Source organism: Phalangium opilio, unplaced genomic scaffold (genome assembly GCF_054372755.1).
Source record: "Phalangium opilio isolate 3A_F unplaced genomic scaffold, DU_Popi_V2 ptg000113l_1, whole genome shotgun sequence".
NCBI lineage: Eukaryota > Metazoa > Arthropoda > Arachnida > Opiliones > Phalangiidae > Phalangium > Phalangium opilio.
Window position 1 is genome coordinate 4526943 of NW_028324209.1, and position 24442 is coordinate 4551384.

A 24442-nucleotide genomic window follows, 5' to 3' on the forward strand; every position below is an offset into this window, starting at 1 on the left:
CCTGGATAAATTGCAAACAAATTGTTCTTGTTACAATTTTATTGGGATCGTGATTCTTAAATAGAAAAGCATAGAAGATAGAAAAGTCGCCCCCATTTTTTGGCGGGGAACGCCCCCTAATCCTCCGGCATCTTCCTAATCCCCTCCTGTAGATTCGGCCGCTCCGGGGCTCAACACTCATCAATCGAAGCTAGAAGAAAGGCAATCGCTTAGTCTAGAGAATCCGCATTTACTGAACGCTAAATTATTACGGAGAAAATCCGTTTCGCGAGCGGGGGAGAAAGAGGGGGAGAGAGAGACAGTGGGCGGAGCTTGATGGCAGGAGGACGAGTCTCCCAGCCCTAAAAAGGCGGATAACGTTAAAGCGCGCAATCGCCACCAGGTAGCGTCCGTGGCGTTTCATTTCATCCTCAGTCTCTTCTCCTCTCTTTCCACTCTATTCCGAATAAGAATTTCCGAAAGAGAAAAAAAAACGCGGCGCGAAATGCAACGCCAAAACGTTTTTAGGCTTTTTAGCGTCTCTAGCAATTGGTTCCGGAACACGTCCGCCAGGGAGCGCGCCGATCGAACAACTTTAATTCCGAGTATATTTTTTAGCATTATATAGAAATAGGGGGCAGGAAAATCGCGAAAATCCCTTTAAACGAGTTTTGTAAAAGTTGTAAATCCCGGTGCACACCCCTCTAGAGGGTTTTAAGCGCCCTTTCTGCTATAAGTTCCGTTTGTTCACCCTCCCAATCTTCCCCCCGTTGTCGGTATTACGAACAACTATTTTACAAATATCTAAAGTGAGTTTCGCTTCCCCGTCTATCCCCCGTTCCGAGAGGAGTCGCCCCCCCCCCCATCTCTCTAGCCATCATCATTTTAGCTAGTAACCTCCTCCCATCTCTCGTCTCCGTATTCCTCTCTCCGTTTTCCACTAAACCTTAACTAAAGAGAGCGAGAGAGAAAGAGAGGCGAGAAACAGACATACGTACAGCGAGTACAGATCAAGAAAGGGGGGCTCGGGTTCAACTCCAGCGTAGTATAAACGCCTCGAATTTAGGCGCGCGTTTTGTCTCCCGGCTTCTTTCATGGTCCAACACCAAAAATGAAAATAGTCACTTAGTACGATTGATTCTCGAGTAACGTTTGTCGCGCGGAGGTGAATTTCGTGTTGTTCATGTAGAGATTGAAACACCCACAACATCAGGTTGACGCGGCCCGCGCTTTCGCCGCATTTATTAAGTCACTCTTCTACCTGTGATTTTGAATTTGGCTCCTTCTCGCGTATGGTTTCATAGTGAATAGTGTAGAAAAAGAAAAGTCTTTTTTGCGGAATTTCGTCTTTTGGTCAAACTGAAACTAGAAATGGACATGACGGGCGGAGAGTCGACGGACTCTTCGCGTCCGAATAGTCGATGCGGCGGATCCGGTCGGTCTTCGGCAACGCCGCCATCCTCGCCAGTTGTTCCGGCGAAACCGGCTCTCTCCTTCAGCATCAGCCGTCTTCTTAGCGCGGGAAACGGCGTTCGAGATACCTTGGACGAAAAGCTGCCCAGGCGGCAATCCGAAGACTCGGACGACGATGACTGCCGGGCCTCGCCTCCCAGGACCAATGGGTCGAGTCCGTACGACCACCCTTCGGTCTCGGCGGCAGCCGCGGCTATGCACGCGGCCATGGTCAATTCCATGGCGGGACACCATCACGCGAATCACCACGCGGCGGGTATTCAACACGCTATCAATCAGCATCACGCGCAACAGCTGAACGAACTCAAGTTCTCCGTCTTAGGCGCGGCGGCCGCCGCTGCCGCCGCGGCACAGGCCGGCAACGGAGGAAACGGGAACGGTCCGGGATCCCCTTATGAAGTACTTCACGCCGGAAACGGAACTGTGATCAGGGTGCCCGCCCAAAGGCCCCATCCTTCGGGGCTACCTTACGGTGGTGCCTTCAGTTGGATGGCCAATCCCGCCGCCGCCGCTCTTGTCAAAGATAGACTACCAGGTTGGTAAACACACCTTTCTAATCTTCTCCACAACCCTTAATCCTCAACACAAGACAGGTGGCACCCATTAATTCAACCGATTTTAAACTAATCGTCGTAATAGGCCTATAGACATAGCGATAAGGTCTAACGTTCGGTCCGATAGTCAGAAATCTTTCGAAAAAATTGGAAGTGGGAAAAAACCCCTCTTGTACGTTTAATTGCACACTTGCCGGTCGTTCGCAACTTTATTTAAACTGATTAGCTTCTGATATTGCCAAAGCTAGAAAACAAATCGTGCTACATAAACTTTAAAAGCTAAGATGATAACTAAATACTGCAATATAAGAAACGTGGCTAATCATTACAGAAACTCCAGACAAAATTATACTTCACTCAAACCCATCATTATTTAACATAAAAACCATGGAATTTCCCGATGTAAATTTCATTAAAATCCCATCATTGTCCATGGCAAAAAATAAAAATTAAAATTAGAAATGCAAACCAGTTTATCTTATGGTCGGAACCATGGATACAAGGCGCCGGAAAACAATTATACGTCTTTTAATTCAAACATGTTGTTGTTTAAGAAGGAAACAGTTGTTCGAGACTAAATCGTTTTAAGTATCAGTATTTCGTTTTCCCCGAATTTTTTTCCTTGATAAAATTAATTCATCATAATCGGTTACCCTGTTAAAATCTGTTGACAAATAAATATTACCTTGAATATGACATATCGTTTAAAACTGTATCTTCGTGATTAAAAGCTTAATTGTGTTCAATTCTTAATTAGCCAATTCTCTTCTTGGGAACCAATAAAACTCGTGATAAGATTGGTCAGAGAGTGTATTATGAAATAACAAACTGCATCTTCAGTTAAAAATTATAAGAATATATAAATATTTAGATGCTTCAAGCTAAGATATCCATCAAAAAGATAAGCGTTTAATTTCGACCACATAATTTTTTGGTAGTAATTCGCAACCCAAAATTTAATAATCTGTCAAACTAATTTTAAAATCCCAAAATAATGGTTTTGTTAATTGTTTTCTAAACAAGCTCGGATAATTATTTAAATTCGCACACGATAAATGAAGTGACTCTCTTCAATTAACAAACCAAGCTTCATCAATTCAATTAAAATCTAAACGCTCAAAGGTGCCAATTTTCATGGAAAAAACACACGCGATGTGTGGAAATAAAATCATTATTATTTTTTTTTTCAAAGTTAAAAGAAATCTTTTTCACGTCTATTATTTAGTTACAGCATAAGCGTTTCGTCTGTCTGTCTGCATGCTATATTATATTATTATATGATATGAAAAGTATATAAGCGAGCTATAATAACAGGGTATGATACTATATACCTTAAGAGAAAAATATATATACAGTCAAGGACATATCAAGGACCGTTTTAAGAAGGTATATATCTTTTCAAATAAAAATGACATTATATAGGCGGATGTAATGTATTTGATACCTCATTTTAAAACCCAGCAATCGAAATGTACATCATTTATATATACATCTTTTAATAATCTCTCTTTTGATAATATTATTTTAAAATAGTTCAGGTATTTTATAGCAGGTATATAGGTTAACATTAAGGTGAAATTGAACCTAGAACTTTTAATTTGACATGCAGTTTAGTGCACAAACTTAAATATCTATTTGTGAATCTCACTGAATGATCAAGGTATCTCCATAACCCCTTGACCTCTTAAGAGGCTGCAACTAAATTTGTAGCGAAGTAGATATTAATTAGATGCTTACGACGAAAGCTATTTTTATTTCGCGGCCATCTTGGAAAATGGCGACCATAAATAGTAAAACTTCATAACATCGAAAATATTATGACTGTATACTACACCAAGTCCTGTGATAATTAATTGTAATACAAGAGCTTTATAAATTATTTTAGTGACTGTACTTCATCTTTAAATATGATTTTATAACTATACTATAATATATTGTATTTGCTTTTTACTATATCGTGAACTATAAAGATCCCTGAATTATTTAACTTTTAATTTAGCTTAAGAGCCTTTCAGTTTCCCTTTTAATTTCATTGAAATCTTATTTCTCGAACCCCTTTGGCAACATTTAAGTTTCCGAAAAAAATTCCAATGAAACGTTTTCGAATCATTGGAGAAGGAATTATTAAAATCGGCGTTAACGATTTTTAAAAACACGTCTGCCCCCCCCTCTAAGAAAAAAAGGAGGGTTCTCTAATTATATGTTAATTTATATAGAGATAGTTAAACACAGATAATGAAAATTAATTTAATTTAAATAACTATATCACGATCGGGCGTTTCTTTTAAGTAAACATCAAAGTCGTATATTTATTTTAATTACACGGATCAATTAAGAAAAGGTTTTACACCTTTCCCCAAGTTCATTATTTAAACAATTATATATTGGAATTAGATAAATGATTTGTATCTTTGAAATAAATTAAATATTTATTTCTAAATTATAATTAGAAATATATAATTTTGAAGTTTTCAGTGAAGTTCACGGCTTACTGGGTGTTACTTTATATTCAGGATAAAATGCGATAGAATACCAAAGCCAAAATTATTTTTAAGAACATAGTTAAACGAGTCTACGTCAACACGTATGTTCAACCTGTACTTAATTAATAAGCCCATTTAAGTGATTGATGTTTAATTTCACCTTGTTTTGCAGGTTTTCATATCCCCATTGCACGTATAAAACACATTAAAAACGCGACGTAAACCCAAAACATACATTAATAATAATTTTAACCATTAAGATTATGGCTTAGGGAGAAGCGAGGATTTATTATTATGAAAAAGTTTTTGAAATTTCCAGACTAAAGCTTGTAAAAGACATTTAGTGGTAAGGTCTAATCGAAAATGAGTTTTTATTTTTTTTATTTTTGCGAAAGTGTAATTTCAACTTCTCTTATGTTAAAAGTAATTCCCCTTTTAATGTCGGTATACGTGTTATAACTATTATAACTATAAGCAGACGCCACTAAAACAATGGCGGATGGCGCATGCAGTAGTCCTCGTTTTTAAGACTAATTAAATGCGAATTATTTTATAATAAAAGATCATTTATTTATTTTAATGTTTTTCCTTTTATATTTAGAAAAAGGCCGTCTTTTAAGGTATAATCAAGAAGTTATATCAGTATCTCAGAGATACTGATATAACTTCTTGGTATAATGTTACGTTACCTGAACTTTTCTAACAAGAAAAATTGCCATCGACATAATACGTCAAAGCTTTCATTATCATTATCATTAACGCATGCGCATCAATGATTCATCAATTAAGAACATAAATATCAAATCACCAAAAGCTCAACCAACATCTGTTCACGCGGTTTAAAAATGACCATGTCAACTTGTTGCTAAATACGTGGTTTTACGCACCAAATTACAATAAAGGTTTGCATGTCTACACAAAAATCAGGAAACCAAAAACAATTTAAGGTTCGAGCTCGTATGCATGCATACGCATTCAATTTTACACCCTCCGCTATAACAAAAACAAGTCATTTCCGTGGTCGTAACGCTTGGTCAAACCAAAAATAACCCCCGTACAATGAAACCTATAGAGAAAAGAACCTCCCTACCTTCGACAGCGTTAATCTCTACACGTATGTTTACGCGAGTGTCATGACACAGCGTGCACGTGACACGGATATAGACAAAACACCGGCATTGTATTTCCGTCGTAGATTTCGTTTTTAGCACCAAACGCGTGGCATGAACATCAAGGCATTCTTTCAAAGGGCGTTTTGCCAATTGAGAAGCTAATTAGTTAACTAATGTACCATGTTGGGGCAGATTTTTTTTTTAATCTATTACTATAGACCGTAACGGACCTATTCATGTACATACGATACAAGCTCGGAATGGATATTTTTTCCCAGAAATATACAAGTTTTCAAATGGGAATTTCAACCTTTTCAAGGTTGTAAACGATCATCAGACTAATGAGTGAGGATATTAAGATAGGAGGTTTTTCAAAAGGGCCAAAATTATACCTCTTTGTTCCTGCGCAGGGGTGTTACAAAATTGATATATATATTTGTTTAGTACAAGTCTATAGAAACGTTAATGGGTTGCGAGCCATAGAGTCGCTTAGCGCGTTGCTACACGCGGTATATTTAACTTGAGGACGTACTAAAACCCTACGTAATAACTCTTTCAAGATGCTAACACCATTACTTCAATCCATCAGCCGTTTTTCTCTTGAAGGTGCTTTTTTTCTTCTTTTAGTGAAAATCTGCCATAGCTCTTTTATGTAAAAAAGTCTATTGAGAAGATGAAAAGGTTTATTGGAACAACACCTTTAAGGCGGGATTATAAGAGCCTGGAAATGGCGTACTATTATCTCGCGCGCTCTTTTGTATTATTGGTATTATTTAGGCTTAATGGTTCAACTTCTTCAAATTGTTTTTATATGGGGGTGTTGCTTTTTCCCTGCTTTTTTTAATGACGGTACTGTATATGTCGTCATGATTGGATTTTGCTACATTGTATTCTGAGTTCATGGGCGTCATGGTTTCATCATGACTCATAGGTCAAGATGTTCCCATTCTCACCTATATCAAGCCTGCAAAGGGATTATGTTTCTTAGCTAAAAATTCGACGTTTCTCCAATTGTTTATTTAGGATCAAACGAAATTAAGTTAAATATACTAAAACGAAGCGTAAAGCATCAAGCATCAATAATAGAACGGCGCCATGCACGCAGAAGTCGAACGCGGGACTTTTGAGCCTGGCCTCTATATATATCTCTGTAGCTGACGAGCGACGTTAATCTAGGATAATAGACCAATCGAGGTTGGCTTTAATGAAAACGGTCGAAAAAGAAGACAAGACAATATTGAAAGATCAAATAGAATCTAGTTTAAATTGACGGGGATTAGGACGGGCACAAAGAGTGCGGCGGCGACGACGTTTAATAGTTTCGAAGGGCTAAGAGTCGAGCTATCTTAAAGTTTAACTATACGGCCGCACCATCAAAGGAAATTCGACAAATATACACAATTCGACTCGCTTAATTCAACAAGTGAACGCTTCCGATAGCGTGCCAGCAACAATACACAAATATTCCAGCTAGGCCCATTATATTATACAACACTCCTTGCAGATCAATCTAAAACGCTTGATAAGAAACAAGATGGAAGTGACCTACTAATGACACTACCCATGGACAACGCTCGTTTCGTAGTACCTGTTCTAATCACCTTAAAAATTTACCAGCCAAACGGAAATGATAACAGAAATACGTCAATATGCCTAAATTTATCAATTGATTTGCAATAAACTTTAAACAAACCATAACAGCGAACCAATTTACCACTTATGACGAGTATTGATACTTATTAATCTAGCTTTTTCGCGCACGCGCTGAAGGATACTTTGGTTCCGTTATTGGGTATTTTTAGGATTTTCGTTTTCGTAGATTGACTTTCTTAAATAGATTTCAAAATATGTTTACTTAAAAAAAGTCTTCGCGTAGCCATTCTAATAACCCCAGCGTAGGAGTCAAAGTGCAGTATATATAACTTTAATAAGAGGGCAGTGAACTAAAAAGGAGGAAAGAGGGAGAGAGAGTGTGTGAAGATGAAGAAGAATAAGAAAGAGTGATGAGAGGAACCCAATGTTTTATATTATAGCATCCTCGTTTGAAGTCCGCCGACGGAGTGCGCGTTTTTCTATAACCAAGGCTTAAGTTTCTTCGCGCGCCATGATAATATTGGGGCAACCAGACAATTAGATGACACCCAACGTTTGATGGAACGACATGGCCATGGCTAGCAGTAGCTGCAGCTCGCTTACTTCGCGCGACCGGCGCTATCCTGATTAGTCACAGTACTACGCGGCAAAACGCGGCCAGAATAGAATAGAAGCTTTCAATTAACGTAGGAAATGAAATTCATTAAAAGTTGGCATGCGCCGCGTATTATGAAAAATAATAGGAAAAATTTTAATTGTAAAAAATGCCCGTTTTTTGCTCGAGCGTTGATTAGCGCTTTTTTTGCTTCTTCATATACGTATTCAAAGAGATAGTAAAACTAGAACGGATTACAATCCCCCTTTTTCTCACACTCCTGAGCATTTTTGATTACTCTCAAACTATCAGTGAACGTAATCAATACCACTATAGCTTATATATACTCCTTGGCGTTCTTATTTATGAACAACATCCCGTTCGCAGAAAGAATACAAAGAGCAAATGAAACAGGAGTTAACACTGCGTGATATATTCGTAATGATCTGAAACTCCTTGAATTTGTCAATTATTTAGAGTATATTTTTCCTACAGACTTTCGGACTAATTTAAAATTTTCCAGACGTTCGGTAGACTTTTAGATAATAATTCTAATATCTCTCCACAATTCCAAACCAAATTAAAATGAATATACAGCTTATGGGTTATATGGAAACTATTCTAAATACATTTCTACTTCACTTTAAGTTGTCGGCATCATGAACCCTTTTGAGGAACGTTTATGTTTTTATTATAGTCACGCGCCAGGCTCAGTTGATTACTCTTAAAACTTCATCACCCCCGTTTTCCCCATACAGGATCCTATCTTAAGCCTAACTTCTTCTTAATTAAAGGATTTGAAAGCGATTTTCATTCGAGCATCGCGCGTACACGGGGTCGGTCTTAATTTCAATGCCTACTCGCGAAACTTGAAACGGGGACGAATAAATTATAAAAGATGACTTAAGCTAGACATCTTTGTCATCCATATGTTTTGAAGAATATTAGTATAATGAGATTACGCTAGATGATATGACCGTATTTGGCGAATTTTAATTTGACGCCGTGGAAAAATTAAGTAGAATAATGGCGCGATAATTTAAGATAAGATAAACGCGTCAAAAAAACTAAAATGTTGTCAATCGCGTACTTGGTACAGTTTAAACTATTGTTATCGCTATCTTTTCGAGCTCAAAAGTGTCAATTTCAAAACGTTTCAATTTGAAGAAAAAAAATACAGAGATACGGATGGTAGTAAACGGTTGGAGATAATTGTTTAGAAGCAGAAGTTAAATTGCTTTGATTGATAGATTAATATCAGCGTTAAAAAGTAGACCTTCCGTTATATAATGTGATATTACACCTAACCAGGAACCCATGATAAAACTTTAGAAATGACAACGATAAAATTTCGTAATGGAAGATTTCATTCCACCTCCCCTATCCCCGCGGTTTTCTCATGCAATGCAGCCGCCATATTGGTAATGGTAGTTAAGAGGGACTTAACACTACTACTAAGCTCAAAAACCGACAATAAAGTACAAAAACAGGACATATTCATACACAAAATTGATAATAAACTTTGACCTCATCCTCAAAGTTATCCTACAAACAAACGAAACGTTCGCACTCACCCAATATTCAATCATAATTTGTTACTGATTATCCTCAGGTCCATTCTCTTTGCCATCATCAACGGCGTTACCACCGGTGACCCCTCGTCGAATCGGTCACCCGTACCAGAACAGGACGCCTCCCAAACGGAAAAAGCCCAGGACGTCCTTTACGAGAATGCAAATATGCGAACTTGAGAAGAGGTTTCACAAACAAAAGTACTTGGCGTCCGCCGAAAGGGCCGCTCTGGCCAAGCAACTCAAAATGACCGATGCCCAGGTCAAGACGTGGTTTCAGAACAGGAGAACTAAATGGAGGTAAAGGATATCACGATTATTCTGACTAGCTTAAATTACAATGTCATTAATATTTAAACAATTAATTTCAAAGTGAAGTCACAAATTTAATAATATGGGTTTTTGCAGTTTGTGACTGCACTTTGGAAATGTATATGTTGTCCACCTCTGAATTAAAGGGGCACTTTTACCCAAAAGCACGTATCTACAACCACTGACTCTGGTAAAGATACAGCGTTTTCGCGATAAGTTAACTTATTAAAAGCGAAATTTGTCCGTGGTTTTGAAAGTAAGGCGTGAAAAGAAACGTTCTTTTCATCAAAAAGGCGGCGAACCGTTTCCAAATGTTTTCACTTTAAATAATTTTTACGCGCCGTAGCCGCAGTTTATTAAGTCCCGTCCGTAGTTGGTGGGCCAAGCTTGCCTAGGCAATACGGGGGAAATGGGATACGAATTGCACGCAATGCGTCGCCTCAGATTTTAATCGCGAAGATGCCTGTGTAATTTAAAACGTCGCCAACAAAATGGAAAGTTTCAACTCCTTAAAAGACATCCATTTTATTTCGTGACAAATTGAAAGAGTTCCGTTTCCCAGTACTATAATAACGCGCGCATGCGTGTTAAAGAACGTCTAAGGAGACTAGCTCTCGAGTTGAAATTAAAAGAAAAACAATTACAATTAATTAATTGTCTCTCTCTCTCTCTGCTATCTTGTCATATATGCGGACATTAAACGACGCTTTTAATTAAGTAGACCGGTTAAATACGCAAAACGCCCTTAGTAATTTGTGAAACAAATAAGAAAACCTTGACCCTTAGAACTAGGTCATTATTAAGATAACGCGTACTAATTTTATTAATTATATTATTAAATATTTATTTATTTATTTTCTTAACAAACCCTGGTACAAAAAAGAATAGATATTTGCACGCAATCTTATATGGGAATTTATCACTACTCTTTAGTACTAATTACTAGCGACTAATATACCAGTTTAGAACCCCTATTCCGTGAATAACAAAAACATCATCAAACATAAAATAATAAATAGTCGGTAAAGCAACGTGTCCGCTAATAAATCGCTGTTAGCGACAATGATACCAATATGTCCTCCAATTAAAGAGTACAGTGGCAAAGTTAAACCGGATACCAGAGTTAATTAGTTCGTAATTAAAACGGGGTAAAAAAATCTTAAGAACTCCTATCTAACAATTAAAAATCACCCGTGGTAAGAACGAAACACCTTCGAACAATAGAAGATCCATTAGAGGCAACCCACGAACCCATATGGAATGTGTATAAAATGTTTTCAAACATTTACGCCTCAAGGTTGAATACCTAGCTATATCGAAACCTCATTAAATTAAAATACATAATGAAGTATATAGACGCCGTTAAGAAACGGATTCAAATTTTAGCGATTAATCTGATCATTAGATATTCCAATTTTTAAAAAAACTTGGCGGGGGTTTGTAAATCCGGTGTCGCTGGTTTTTTACGTGTTATTTAAATTTATGCCAACTTTGATCATTAGTATAGTACTTCGTGTTTTTCACGTTGAAAACCTATTTACGACGATGAAGTACTTAAATTAACTAAAAGATTGACACAAAGCCTGATAAAGAAACCTTGGGGAAAATGTGGGTAATTGTTAGGAAAACGTGGGGTTTTGGGGGAAAAAACGTTGGGAAAATCTCGGTGTTGGGGAAGAAACGTTGGGAAAACGTCGGGTGTTTGGGGAAGAAACGTTGAGAAAACGTCAAGTGTTGGGGAAGAAACGTTGGGAAAACGTCAAGTGTTGGGGGAAGAAAACGTTGGGAAAACGTCGGGTGTTGGGGAAAGAAAGGTTGGAAAAACGTCGGATGTTGGGGAAGAAACGTTGGGAAAACGTCGAGTGTTGATGAAGAAGTGTTGGGGAAGAAACATTGGAAAAATGTCGGGTGTTGAGGTAAGAAACGTAGGGAAAACCTCGGGTGTTGTGGAAAGAAAAGTTGGGAAGACCTCGGGTGTTGGGGAAAGAAAAGTTGGGAAAACATTGCGTATTGATAAAGAAACGCTACTTTGGGAAAATGTTAGGTGTTGGGGTAGTAACATTGGGAAAACATCGCGTCTTGATAAAGAAACGCTACTTTGGGAAAATGTTAGGTGTTGGGGTAGTAACATTGGGAAAACATGGCGTCTTGATAAAGAAACGCTACTTTGGGAAAATGTTAGGTGTTGGGGTAGTAACATTGGGAAAACATGGCGTCTTGATAAAGAAACGCTACTTTGGGAAAATGTTAGGTGTTGGGGTAGTAACATTGGGAAAACATGGCGTCTTGATAAAGAAACGCTACTTTGGGAAAATGTTAGGTGTTGGGGTAGTAACATTGGGAAAACATGGCGTCTTGATAAAGAAACGCTACTTTGGGAAAATGTTAGGTGTTGGGGTAGTAACATTGGGAAAACATGGCGTCTTGATAAAGAAACGCTACTTTGGGAAAATGTTAGGTGTTGGGGTAGTAACATTGGGAAAACATGGCGTCTTGATAAAGAAACGCTACTTTGGGAAAATGTTAGGTGTTGGGGTAGTAACATTGGGAAAACATCGCGTCTTGATAAAGAAACGCTACTTTGGGAAAATGTTAGGTGTTGATGATGAAACGTTGGCGAAACATCGGGTGTTGATGATGAAACGTTGGCGAAACATTGGGTGTTGATGAAGAATCGTTAAAGAACTAAAAAATGGCGGAAACGTTTGAGAGGTGTATATTTACATAGAAAAACAAATCCCTTCAAATGTGGTATAATTTATACAAGATTGAAAACGACTCGTTTAAATCAGTCCCAAATACCAATATGAAATCAAAGTAGATTAAAATTATAGACAGGGTGACCGGAGCGACAAAATTAGTTTTCCTTTGATCAACTGATATAAAACCGGCTGGTTCTTTTATAAATTAGGAACAAAAATTCATTTGTATAACATGGCGTGTATAGAGCGGAACGAAGCGGCCCTGCCCTGTCCCTAAGGGGTGCTCTCCCTAGCTGGCTCGACGCGCTAGAGTGCAGCCCCGCAGACATCCCCATTAAAGAGTACGAAGCAATTATATCCAAGAGCTCCCCCTACTTTAGAAGCTATTAACGATGGATAAATTTTTTTATATACATTCGCGATTAAATTTGACAAAAAACCTTCTCGCCATTACAACAAAACTAGGGATGGGACACTTTCTTTAATGAGATATTAAGGACTTTCAACGCGTGGGCTAAGAATAATAGTGTAGATTATTAACTGTTCTACCCCTTGAACAAGATAAGAAAGCCTGAAGGAATTTTTGATAATTTGCGGGCCGTCCATTTCAACTAGAAATTTATGGAAATTTCCATTTGATGAAATTTCTACTGATTTCTTTTAAATTTTCAAAAGAAATCGTGCAATAAATGGTTCTTTGCAATTCTATCGGGGCAAACTTTTAAAAATAATATGCGGTTTTTAAGACGCTTAATTAGTTCGTATTGTATTAATTATAATAACGTAAGGTCTCGTATTTATTATATAGAAAGTGTAGGGTGATAATGCCAAACAAAAGAGAAGTGGCCAAACAGGTCGAAATTATGGACTAACATAGACAAAATTATATTTTTCTGAATCCTAATACCTTTTTAATTAAGTCATAGTTCCAAATCAAAATTTCAATATAATTATTAAAATTAGGGTTGAGTTAAGAGTTGTTTCGAATTAAATTATTCATTATTTTCTAATTTAATTGTATAAACATATCAGTGTATTTATTCCTGACGACATGAACAACTAATTGGTTGTCTTACCAAAATTAATTCTCACTCATTAAATGTTTAATGTAAATTTTTAAAGCGATTATTAATATATGGAAAGCCCGGGGATAGAGTTAATTTCAAAACTATTACGCTGCCATATAATTTTATAACAGATACAGTTAATCTGTATTTTAAAATATACAAATAATTTAATAAAATTTACAGGGGCAGTGAAAAAAATTATACTTTAGATTGTGTGTTAAAGAGTGCCAACAAAAGAACGCGAGCTATAAGGGGATTAAACATTTCAGAAACTTCCCCACGCGCAAGGCTCAAATGACCTTCATATACCAGAATATATCTCGCTCGACAAGTGCATGCACGTTTTTGTCTCGAGAAAATACCAAGTTTTCCAATCCCCTTTAGAATCTAAGATCCATGGTTTGAATATTTGTTTTAGTATAAAACTAACGCCTTTAATTACCTTATTGACTGATTCATTCAACACATATCAAACCCGGTGATTAAATAAGCATCTCTTAATTTTCTGAACGATATATACACAAAAGGAAATTAAAACGTGTTCAACAAAAACCGGTTATTTCTTAATATCGGATAAATATAATAATATAATAATAATAATAAATGGATCCGTAAACATACACGTATAAATGACAACGTTTTGAGAGCTCTACGACGCTTAACAAAAAGCTCTTCAATATCGTAACCCCCCCCCTCCCTCCTTCCTTTCTCGCTCGTGATAAAACTCCATCATAATTTAGCGAAAACGCGGCATTCAGACGTCAATCCTGTTTGAAATGAATTAAGAATTAGGCGGATCGAGAGAGGAGACGATAAAGTTTTAGAAAGAATTGCCAGGAATAATGGGAGAAGGGGGATGAGTTCAGTGTTAAAATGTTACCTGTTTTAAAGAGACGGTGAATTAAGTAGCTCGTGGTTAAATGTTAATAAATAGATTGATTTTCGTATCTAATTACAAATTAACCACCTTTGGAATACGTCCTAATTTTTTTTTTGAATTTCTCTACCATAAACAGTTCCTTTTAGACTAAGAAACCGAGTATTTCATATTTTCCTAGTCAACAAACTACCTTTTTTCGACAGGCTACTTCAAATGTCACCCCAATAAACTGCGTGTTTTATACAGGCTACTTTTAATTAAAATTTTAATTTTTAAATTGGAAAATTCCTAACTGCCTTTTTTGAGCGGATACTTAAAATGTCCCTTCAATAAATTGCATTTTTTGAGCGGATACTTAAAATGTCCCTTCAATAAACTGCCTTTTTAGACACGATACTTAAAATGTCCCTTCAATAAACTGCCTTTTTAGACACGATAAATAAAATGTCCCTTCAATAAATTGCCTTTTTAGACACGATACTTAAAATGTCCCTTCAATAAACTGCCTTTTTAGAAAAAGTACTTCAACACTGCCTTTTTAGACCAGGTACTTCAAAACATCCCTTCAATAAACCGCCTTTATATATAGACAGTCTATTTAAAATCCCCTAAAATAAACTGCCTCTTTATTAGACCTGAGAATAGTTAAAATGTCCCTTCATTAAACATACTGCCTTTTCAGACGCGGGTAATTCAAATTCCACTCCACAACAGCTTCCTTTCTTATATAATAAACTAACTTATACTTCAATTCGATACTCCAATTTTCCAAAACCAGAAACTCCCTTGATAAAAATCGTAAAATATAAATTGAATATTTCCTAAATTACGTCACCATCACTTTGAAATTGTAGGTAAAGGGAGAAGGGAGGGGGGGGGGGAATTTTTCTATGGAAGCAATTAATAAAGGAAACACTGTCAAAATGGCTTCTATATGATTATGACCCAAAGGCGTTCGCAGCCTGCTGACATCGCGAACGAATAAAAACCCGATTCGCTTAAATTAAGTATATACACGTCCGACTAATCAGGACTCGAGGAATTTGGTTAGACTTTTTATAAGCTATAGTACGAGACGCCGAATGTTTGCTAAAACGAATTACGTCTGAACGTTTAATGAATAAAAGAATCGGCGTACTGTGCATGTGATTCTAGTCATTTAAACGTTTTTATTATCGGCGTATTATCGACAGATCGAATCGTTCAAATTGGAAAATAATTTCGAGTTTTCGATTTTAGAAAATACGATATTCGCATTTCAATTCACCGTAGTTATATAGAAAAGACATTTAATTAGGATTTAATTTAAATTTAAAAAGGGCGATTAAATGATACTTGATTTTATTTTATATATTTTGATATTAAAATTTATTTTAGATCGTTATAGCTATAGTGTTTAATTTCAGGGTGTGGCATTTTTCCCATATTGAAAAATATTAAAAATAAATAATATTTTTATTTGTATATCGATAAATTTAAAAAAAAATAGTTATGGAAATTTCCAAAGCTTTCACGCGAAACTTCGAAGTGATTTTTATATCACTATATGACGAGTTTCTCAAAATATAATAGCAAGAAGTGATATCTAGTTTACTAGGGAGAAGGTTTAAGTTGCCTAAGTATTCGCCCGTCATAGTCCCAGTCCCCCTTTCAAAATACAAGGGGGGACGTAAAAGGAGGCCGGGCTATTTCGCCTCTCCTCAGTCGGAAAATACGTAATTTTCGTCATTCGCGTCGCGCTGACGTGAGTTTCCAAGAACCAGTGAGATGCTGGCTGTAATTAAGAGGCGGGGATTAACTCCGGACCAACGTTTGGACTGGAGATAAAGCTGGAAAAGTGGCGAACTTATACCTTCTCCCTAATAAACTAGATATCACTTTTTCTCCCTAATAAACTAGATATCACTTCTTGATAATAGTAAGAAATCTGGACGTACACATTATAGACTTAACATATGAAAAAAGTATTTCAAAAAATGGACACACACCAAGCAATAAGGTCCTGTTAAACAAGAGGCGCCCAGTGGGAGCCTCTACAAAATTATACTTTTAAAGCAACTATATAATAAGACAAATGAATTGTTTTTAATTAAACAAAGAATACTTCGTACGCGAACTAATGAAATTAGAATTCAATTTAGAGACAAGCAGTTTCTTCCTTGAGATGGAAAGAGCGAGGGGAAGAAAAAAAGAGAGTCAAATAAGGCTTAAACAGGAGCTAGGCCTTTGCTAATCCAAAAAAAGGCATCCTAGGAAAGTTTTTAATTTAAGATCAGAGGTCGAGAATTACGTGCCTAAAGGAGATGTTCCCCTCCAGAGACTGCGTGACTATACCAAAAAAGAAGGGAGGCTTAAACTCGCTCGCCTACACCCACCCACCCATACACACCCATCTACGAAATTTGATTAACTCTTGTTCAGAACATCAGTGGAGTAAAAACGATGCAGCTCAGTATAAACCCGGGATGGAGGCTGAAGCCTTAAAGGAAAAGTATCATGATTTCAATGAATCATTTTGAAATACTGACCGACTAATCCAAGGCGACAGTGCAGCTTAAACTATAGGGTGTTTCCGCAAGAGTAGAAAGGGGGAAGAAATGGGGGCGAAAACCGGTTTTCAGGGGATGTCAACATGGCGTCCTAACGTGGCCGGAGCGGGCAGCCGGCAAGGGGAGAGGAAAGGGGGAAGGTAACATGACGTCACGCGCAAAGACCCTATAGTTTAGATGGCATATTACTGGGTACTTAGTAAGAAACATTATCCCAATTGGCGGCCATAGTGGAAAATGGTGGCCAGAAGTGTAAAAACCTCCTTTAAGGAATAAGAGCGTACGTTTGAACAGCTAGCATTAAGAATGTTGGATCATGATATCCAATAGAGAGGTTTTTCCACGATATTTTGTTTAAATATTCCCTCCGCCATTACGGTGGCCATAAAAACTAACCAAATCGTCTCGACTGGATAGTGCACAGTCGCCAGTTTGCTATTCTCGGAATATACTGTTTTTGATACAGGCATGCGCAGTTTGTTTCAATTTTCAAACAATATCGTGAACCTTTTCCTTTAAACACCGTTAATTTCTGAAGGAAGGTAGGGCACTAAAAATAAAATCCTTTTCCCCTATACGCTATGGATGCTGGGTTTCTGTATCAAAAAATCATTTTAAACGGCTTTTCCATTAAAGAAAACGGGATGTATACTATAGAACAAGAAGGAAAAAATCAGCTTGATAAATGCGAGACGAAACTTTACGCGTTTTCTCTCGGTTTAAAAGTTCATCGTTTTTACCCCACGATGCCTTAGCCTTAGCTTTTTCTTTTTCTCTTTGGTAACAGAGCGGGGTAGAACCGAGGCTTAAGGAGTTAAGGTTCAAGTAGATCGATTGGGACTTAATCTCACTCTCGGAAAAGCAAACTGCAGCGCATCTTTTCTTTTTTCTTCTTTAACTTTCTCTTTTAGCTTTAAAACTAATTTGTCGCTACGGCTTTTAGGGAAACTTGAAAGGGTGATGGGAGTATACGTAGGGAAGTTTTTATCGTGATGTAAATGTAACTTTAAAAGGAAATTATAGAGTTTCACACTTAAGTCAATGCTAAGCAATTCTAACCTGTTTGATTATATTATATTATCAGCAATGATAGAGGTAAGCGGATGACGTTGATTAATAGCAAAATGTACATGTAGAAGTAGTAATATAGAAAAAAAACATTCAAGGGTTTTTTTCACTTGAAAATGTCCTGCAGACTTCATAGAAGGTTAGATGATAAAATTACATAATTTTTTAATGTGGAAGGCCTACTTTTTACGTGCTATTCAATCAACTTAAAATATTCCAGAATATAGTCTAAATTCAAGCTATCTGATTATAATTTCATTGCGACGCGGGAAAATACTAACTTATAGTATGAAAACACTACATTATAGATGGAAAATACTAGCTTCCCAGCATAGAAGCTACTGACGTCGAACTACTTGAATAGCGATACAAGTCTTTATGGTTGAAGACATCACGAGTATAATCCCACAGAGTATATTTGCAAGGAAGGAATTTTGGTTTGCCTCTCTCTCGGTCTCTCTTCTCTTCCATTCTATAGACGGTTGTTAAAGCGAAGCGGGATCAAGGGATTGAGGTTTATAAATACTAAAACGAGTATATCACGCTTCTTTATTTGCGCCGAGTTGCTCTCGTTTAAGCGCCAAACATTCGCCCGATCCCATCCCCTACCCCCTACCCTCTTCGCTTTTAAGAAGCGAGATCGCCCTCGCGGGATTGGTTGATTTTCCGCGGTACGTCAGCTACGCAGTGAGTGCATGTGCTTCGACGTCCAGGAATCGCGGCTGAGTTCGCATTAAGCCACGCAGTAAAGACGTTTTTCCCATAGAAATAGCATGGCCCCTGTAGAAATGTTTCACCCGCTGAGCTTCGGTGTTCGCGGAGAAGCAAACTTACAGTGCTCCTACCCTGTAGAACTGTTTACCCTGCTGCACACCAAATATGGTTTATTCTCAAAATAAGAACGAAATATTGATAGGCTAGTTATTGGAATATGGCATGCAGATAGGATATTAATTTCAAATTGAATTGTACAGATTATTTAAGAGAAATAAGCGGGAGTTGTTTCAGATAATTGTTACTACATTTCGCGCATGTCCGGGCCTATTTTGTTCAAAATGGGGCCCATTTTACTAGGACTATTTGGAAGCACTAAATTTTTAAGCTAGATAAAATGTTCTTGCTATAATGCCAGTAGACAATTTTCGTCACCGCCGATATAAAGTTGGCAGAAGAGCTTTTTAGAGATAAAATTAAGTAACTAATCAGTAACACGCGTATCAAACTTAACCCGCTAATAAACCATAAGTACATTGGAAGAAAGATAAAATAAGAAAAAATAAGTTTCCAGATATACCTCATAATTTACAGTACAGAAAACGCTGGTAAATTAGCCACGAGAATGAAGAGTTTCCAGAGGAGAACCCAAAATATACGTACCGCAGAACAGTCCTGAACTGAAAGTAAGCTATGTATACGTTCGAGGGTCCAATGCTATTGGAAAAGTACTTTTAAGAGTTCTTGAATTTTTAACGCTCGTTTCCTAAGTCCGTTGAATAATTTAAGAAGCCAACTCGATCTAGCCGCACCACGCTAACGTATAATATCGTATAAAAGGGCCACGGCAAAACTAAACCGAGAAAGAGAGAAGAGAAGAGAGAGAGAATTTTTCCGAAATCCCAGAGAAGACTATAGAGACAGAGCATGGGGATAGAAAATCTTCCCTTGTCGTAAAAATCGGCCTCGTTCGCGAGATGCCTTTAAAAGGCCGCTCCAATTAAACCTAACTGAGAAGTCTTGCCAGAAATACATCGCTGGATATAAAAACAACGACCCGGACGGCAAAATGTCATAAAAGTTACATTTTTGACTCAAAATCACCCAAAGAACATCCCGCTAAACTTAATTTACGCTTACTAAGACGGTTAATGACATGCACCGGAGTTGAAGTGGGAAATAAATAAAAAAGACAGTATTTACTTCAATTTACAGACTTTTAGTAACTTTGATTATACCTTTCTTGAAAACACTGATACGATGGCGCGTAAACATGGGCTATACAACACAAAATTTTATATCTTTCTCAGGACAAACCCGCATACTGTACGTCGTCCATATAGCCTATAGAGTTTTCATATTAGAAATTTATCGCCTTGATTTCGTTGGAAGCGAGGGTATATAGATACGCTCCGTTTAAAAGGTAAAGAGGTATAAGAGAAAGAGTCCATGGCCCAATAGCTCTTTTCCCGCGCTCTTTTCTAATGAATAATAAAGACGATAGTTTATGAAAGGCGCATACCTACGAATCTAATCTTTGAAAGTAAGAGTGCGCCAATAAATTATGGCGGGATACCCACGAGAGCGCGAGAGAGAGAGGGAAAACGGCCCTACATACAGCTCGCATCGCGTGGAGTAAGATTCAATTTTATCAAAGTAAAAATCTTGTCTAGTCATATATATGGAAAGTTAAAAGTTTTGAGTTCACGATACGCGTGGTTAAATTGGGTGATTGTTTGCATACATTAATCAGAAATCTAACTGAATCTCTAATAAGACCATTATACCAAGAGCATGCTCCTCGTTTTGCACAAGACACTTTTTGAAACCGTTTGCAATATACCGTTTTGTAAAGGTCAAAACGTAACATTTGTAAGCGGACACCTTTTGTGAGGAAATGCAATTTTTGAAAATGAAATGGGTTAGGCCTTAGTAAAACGTTTCAAAACGGTCTCGTGTAAACTCGGCTTAAATCACGCTAAGAAGTATAAGAACTTATATCTCAAAAGTCAAGCTGGACATTCAACTAACTCGATCGCGAAGGTTTCCCGTGAACCGGATGATCTCGCGACTAAATTTGGGTTGCCAAATTATTTCAATTAATTTTGGAGATTGTCGAAAATTGTTTCAACCTCCCTTTATATGAACGATAACGTTTAAAACACAATCCAATTTGAGTTTCCGACAACCCTTATATAAAATTCCAATTAAGCTAACTATTTATGTAAAGAGAAAAAAATATATTTAAGAATATATACAGTCCCATGCAAGTTACAATTTTTGGAAATCATTATATATACGCATAGTAGAAAAACCTGATTTCAAGGTCTAATCTCTTCTAAGTTTAAACTTAAATCTTCCAAACAATAAAGCTTTACACTATAGTAAAAAGAGTGTCGAGTTACATTGGGTAATTTAAATATAATTACAGTATAATTAACTTTTAATGGAAAAGAGTTAAAACCGAATTTTCCCTGATTGTCTCGCGTATATGTATATAATTTCAATATTCATTATTTTAAATACTCTTTCAAATAAAAAAAATAAACGTAAAATTCAAACAGTTAAAACTTCTGATGAAACTCGAAATTTAAATCTCGTTATTACCAGGCAATAATAACAATCAGCGAGTACTCTCCATGCAGAAGACGCGGCAAATTCAAAAGCTAATCACGGAAACTGCATGACGCGTATATACGTAAAACGAGTCATATTAGGTCGCATATTCCCGAATGACACGCGATCCAATCAAATTAATGTCCAAAATAGATTCGGAGTGTATGCACTCGGTAATACCCTGATGCGTGGATCTTAACTAGATGAGTGTATATACCTTTAAAACAAACAAACGGCCCAAATAAAGCTAGTCCCGGCTGGTAAATCGGGTAGACTGGATAGTATAACAAGCTTTCTAGCAAAATCTTCGCAAAATTTCAAATCATTATTGGAGTAATTAGCGTTGAGATCATTTTTAAAAGCATCCCGAGTAAGGTACCTATAATACAGCTAAGACACGCGAAACGCTATTAAATTCCCCGAAGGAGCTGGTAGAGTGGTTAAGGAAGGAAGGCATCGTGTCGTGTCAACCAGCGTCCGAGAGTTTAATATTAATTCCTTAAAACTTAAGCCTCGGCGCGAGTTTAATAATTTAGGTCCTTTTAAAAATTAAGGTAAACAATCCAGCGCTCGCTTCTACCGCGGGTTAGTTACGTCAAGGACTATGTTGCTCAAAGGGGACTAGAAACGTGGAAGAAATTCCCAAGGAGCATGGAGGCGAATTAAGTTTCGAGTTGTTAAAACTGTATAAACTGAAACATGTTGTTTTCTTATAGCATCACGATAATGTACGGACTGGTTTGCGCGTTTTGATTTGTTTGTGACGTAGTTCTTGAGCTCAAAACCATTAGTAACAAACAAATATAAATTCAATATAAGCAAACCCATATCCTCGGTATCCTGAAATAATGATCCTTTCCTTGTTTGTACTAAACCGTATTTCTGGTTTACACACACATAAATGGAGAGCATGGTTTCTTACTTGGATAAATCCAATTTCACGCCCCCATATTTATATCATAGAGTTGCGGATCAATCTATACCAGTCCGTGATAGATTTAAAGTCCTTGTCTTTAAGCGCGGTGAAGAGAGGTTTTACTCTGAAGCGGCTAAAGGAGTGGGGTTAGCCGTGATTGGTTAGAAAGGCACGATATTGATTGCGATTTACCGTGTACCCCCTTATCCACTCCTTCATTCGCTTTATACTCCATCTCGGGCGATTAGGCCCGCCTCGCTCGCTTTAGAGCAGTTCCCCTTTAACCCCCTCTCGTTCTCTCTCTCTCTCTCTCTCTCTCTTTGGTATTAAAGTCCCTTCAACCTCCCACTTTCCACCTTATACAAGCTCTAGTAAACCGTACTACCTATGCCTATGTGCCATTAATTTCGCAGGCATGCGAAAGCCCGTGGCGTTTACCTAGATGACTTGACGTCTTAAAATGGGAGAGAGGGGGGAGGGAGAGTTTTGTCCCCCCCCTTTTAACCTAAGCGCGCGCGTTTTCGCATCTCGAGATAAGCGCATCGGCATCGTTTGCTTAATTAAACTACAATAAGGCGAACAGTATTTTGGCCTAATACGAAATGCCTTTAATAGACCTATTAGGGTTTATACGCCAAAGCTCGGAAAAGGGGTTCGCAACACCGATAAGTCTCTCGCTGATGTAATGGACGTCCGCGCTCGCGATTGGTCGCTCTGTTCCAGGTTATAGCGGCGGTTTTAAGCGGACGTATAAATTGATGGCGCAAAATCGGATGGAAAATACCCCCTTTTAACTAATTGGAATTTTGGATAAAGGGCGCCTCTCTGCTTTAACCCTTTTAAGTGCATTGCTCTCTTATAGTTACCAAGATGAGAAGAATATACTATATACCCTCTGTCGTTTATTAATGCGTTCTTTTTTTTTTTAAGTTGAAGCTGAGATTTTTCTATTATTTTCTATGGAACGCCTGTAGAAGTGTTCCACTTACAATACAGCGGAGTTTTGAGGGAAAGATATCTTGCAGGGGCATAGAGAATATATACATAGATAAAACATAAAGAAGGATATTTATAAATATATATTATATAATAAATAACAAGGTAAACGAAATTGCGAAGATTGTTTTATGGAATCAGGTTTATAATAAAAGAAAACAGTTTATCTTAAGGCCCCTTTCTTTTTCACACATTTAGCAACAAATAGATTATCTTTGGTTATAAGTGTCGAAATTCTAGAAGTTTACCGCTCGTTAATAATTCCAGAATATTTTAGAAAACAATTAAACGAATTCAGATGTTTTAAAGAAATGGTAAGAGTCATCTAAATAAATTAAAAGTTGAAGTAAACTCCACTCATTTAGCTTAAAACAATTAGTATAATGACATTAGCAAGAATCAATTAGCAATTAAAACTCCTTAGTATACGTACGCCAACCCACGTCACTTATTCTCTCTCAAACACATAAATACATACAAAGCAACACCTCCAAAAACTTTAAAAAGAAACAACTCGGAATAAGCTTTAAACTGCAGGCTTTAAAAGAAAAAAAGCGCTTGGAGGTTAATATTCTAATGAATACGCGCGGGTTGGGACGCCCAAGCGCTAAAAAGGATGACACCCCCGTCTAATTCTATACGGGGAAATACGACTTAAACAACCATACACTAAAAAGTAACTAACGGAACAAAAAAGAGGGAAAACTTTTAAAAACAAAATAAAAGTATACTGTCTCCACCTCCGGCTAAGAATCGCAAGTATACAGGGTAGAAAAGTTAAATTACAACCGATTAATTGAAATTTTGTACAACGGTACAGTGTATCATAACAGAACTGTATAGTTTTTGGCTTTAATAGAAAAGGGCATTATCTATAAATGCTCCGCAAATTTGTGAATAATCAATTATTTATAAGACAAAGTTGTAGATAATTGTAAAATAATTTATATGGATAATATTTAAATAATCTCAGATAAATATAAAATGCACATTGATAACGCATAGAAAATCGTAGAAAATGCAAAGTTCTAGCCATATATAAATTTAATCGGCTACCATTTTAGAAAATGGCATAATAAAAAGAAGATTTAGTGACTTCAATCCGCCATTTGCCAAGATGGCCGCGTCGAAAGTAAATGGGTTCTGAGATACAGTCAGCGAGTTGATTTCGAAAATAATAGAAATAATTCCAAATTTGTCAAAATCCTGAAAAAATACCGTAAATCTGCACCCTTAAATTTGAACGGGGCAAAATGTTTCGC

General features: G+C 37.1%; 1 protein-coding gene across 2 annotated transcripts in view; it reads left to right on the forward strand.

Annotated features, from left to right (window-relative positions):
* The first annotated feature begins 421 nt into the window (after positions 1-421).
* LOC149623465 (uncharacterized) overlaps positions 422-24442 on the forward strand; it is a 38632-nt gene continuing 14611 nt past the window's right edge. The window contains exons 1-2 of one of the 2 annotated variants that reach the window (XM_089852354.1): positions 422-1987; positions 9402-9660. In XM_089852354.1, the coding sequence (XP_089708480.1) occupies positions 1351-1987; positions 9402-9660 (896 nt within the window). In that variant the 5' untranslated portion in view covers positions 422-1350. The remainder of the gene's footprint in view (positions 1988-9401; positions 9661-24442) is intronic. The other variant, XM_089852353.1, reaches the window with a different exon arrangement.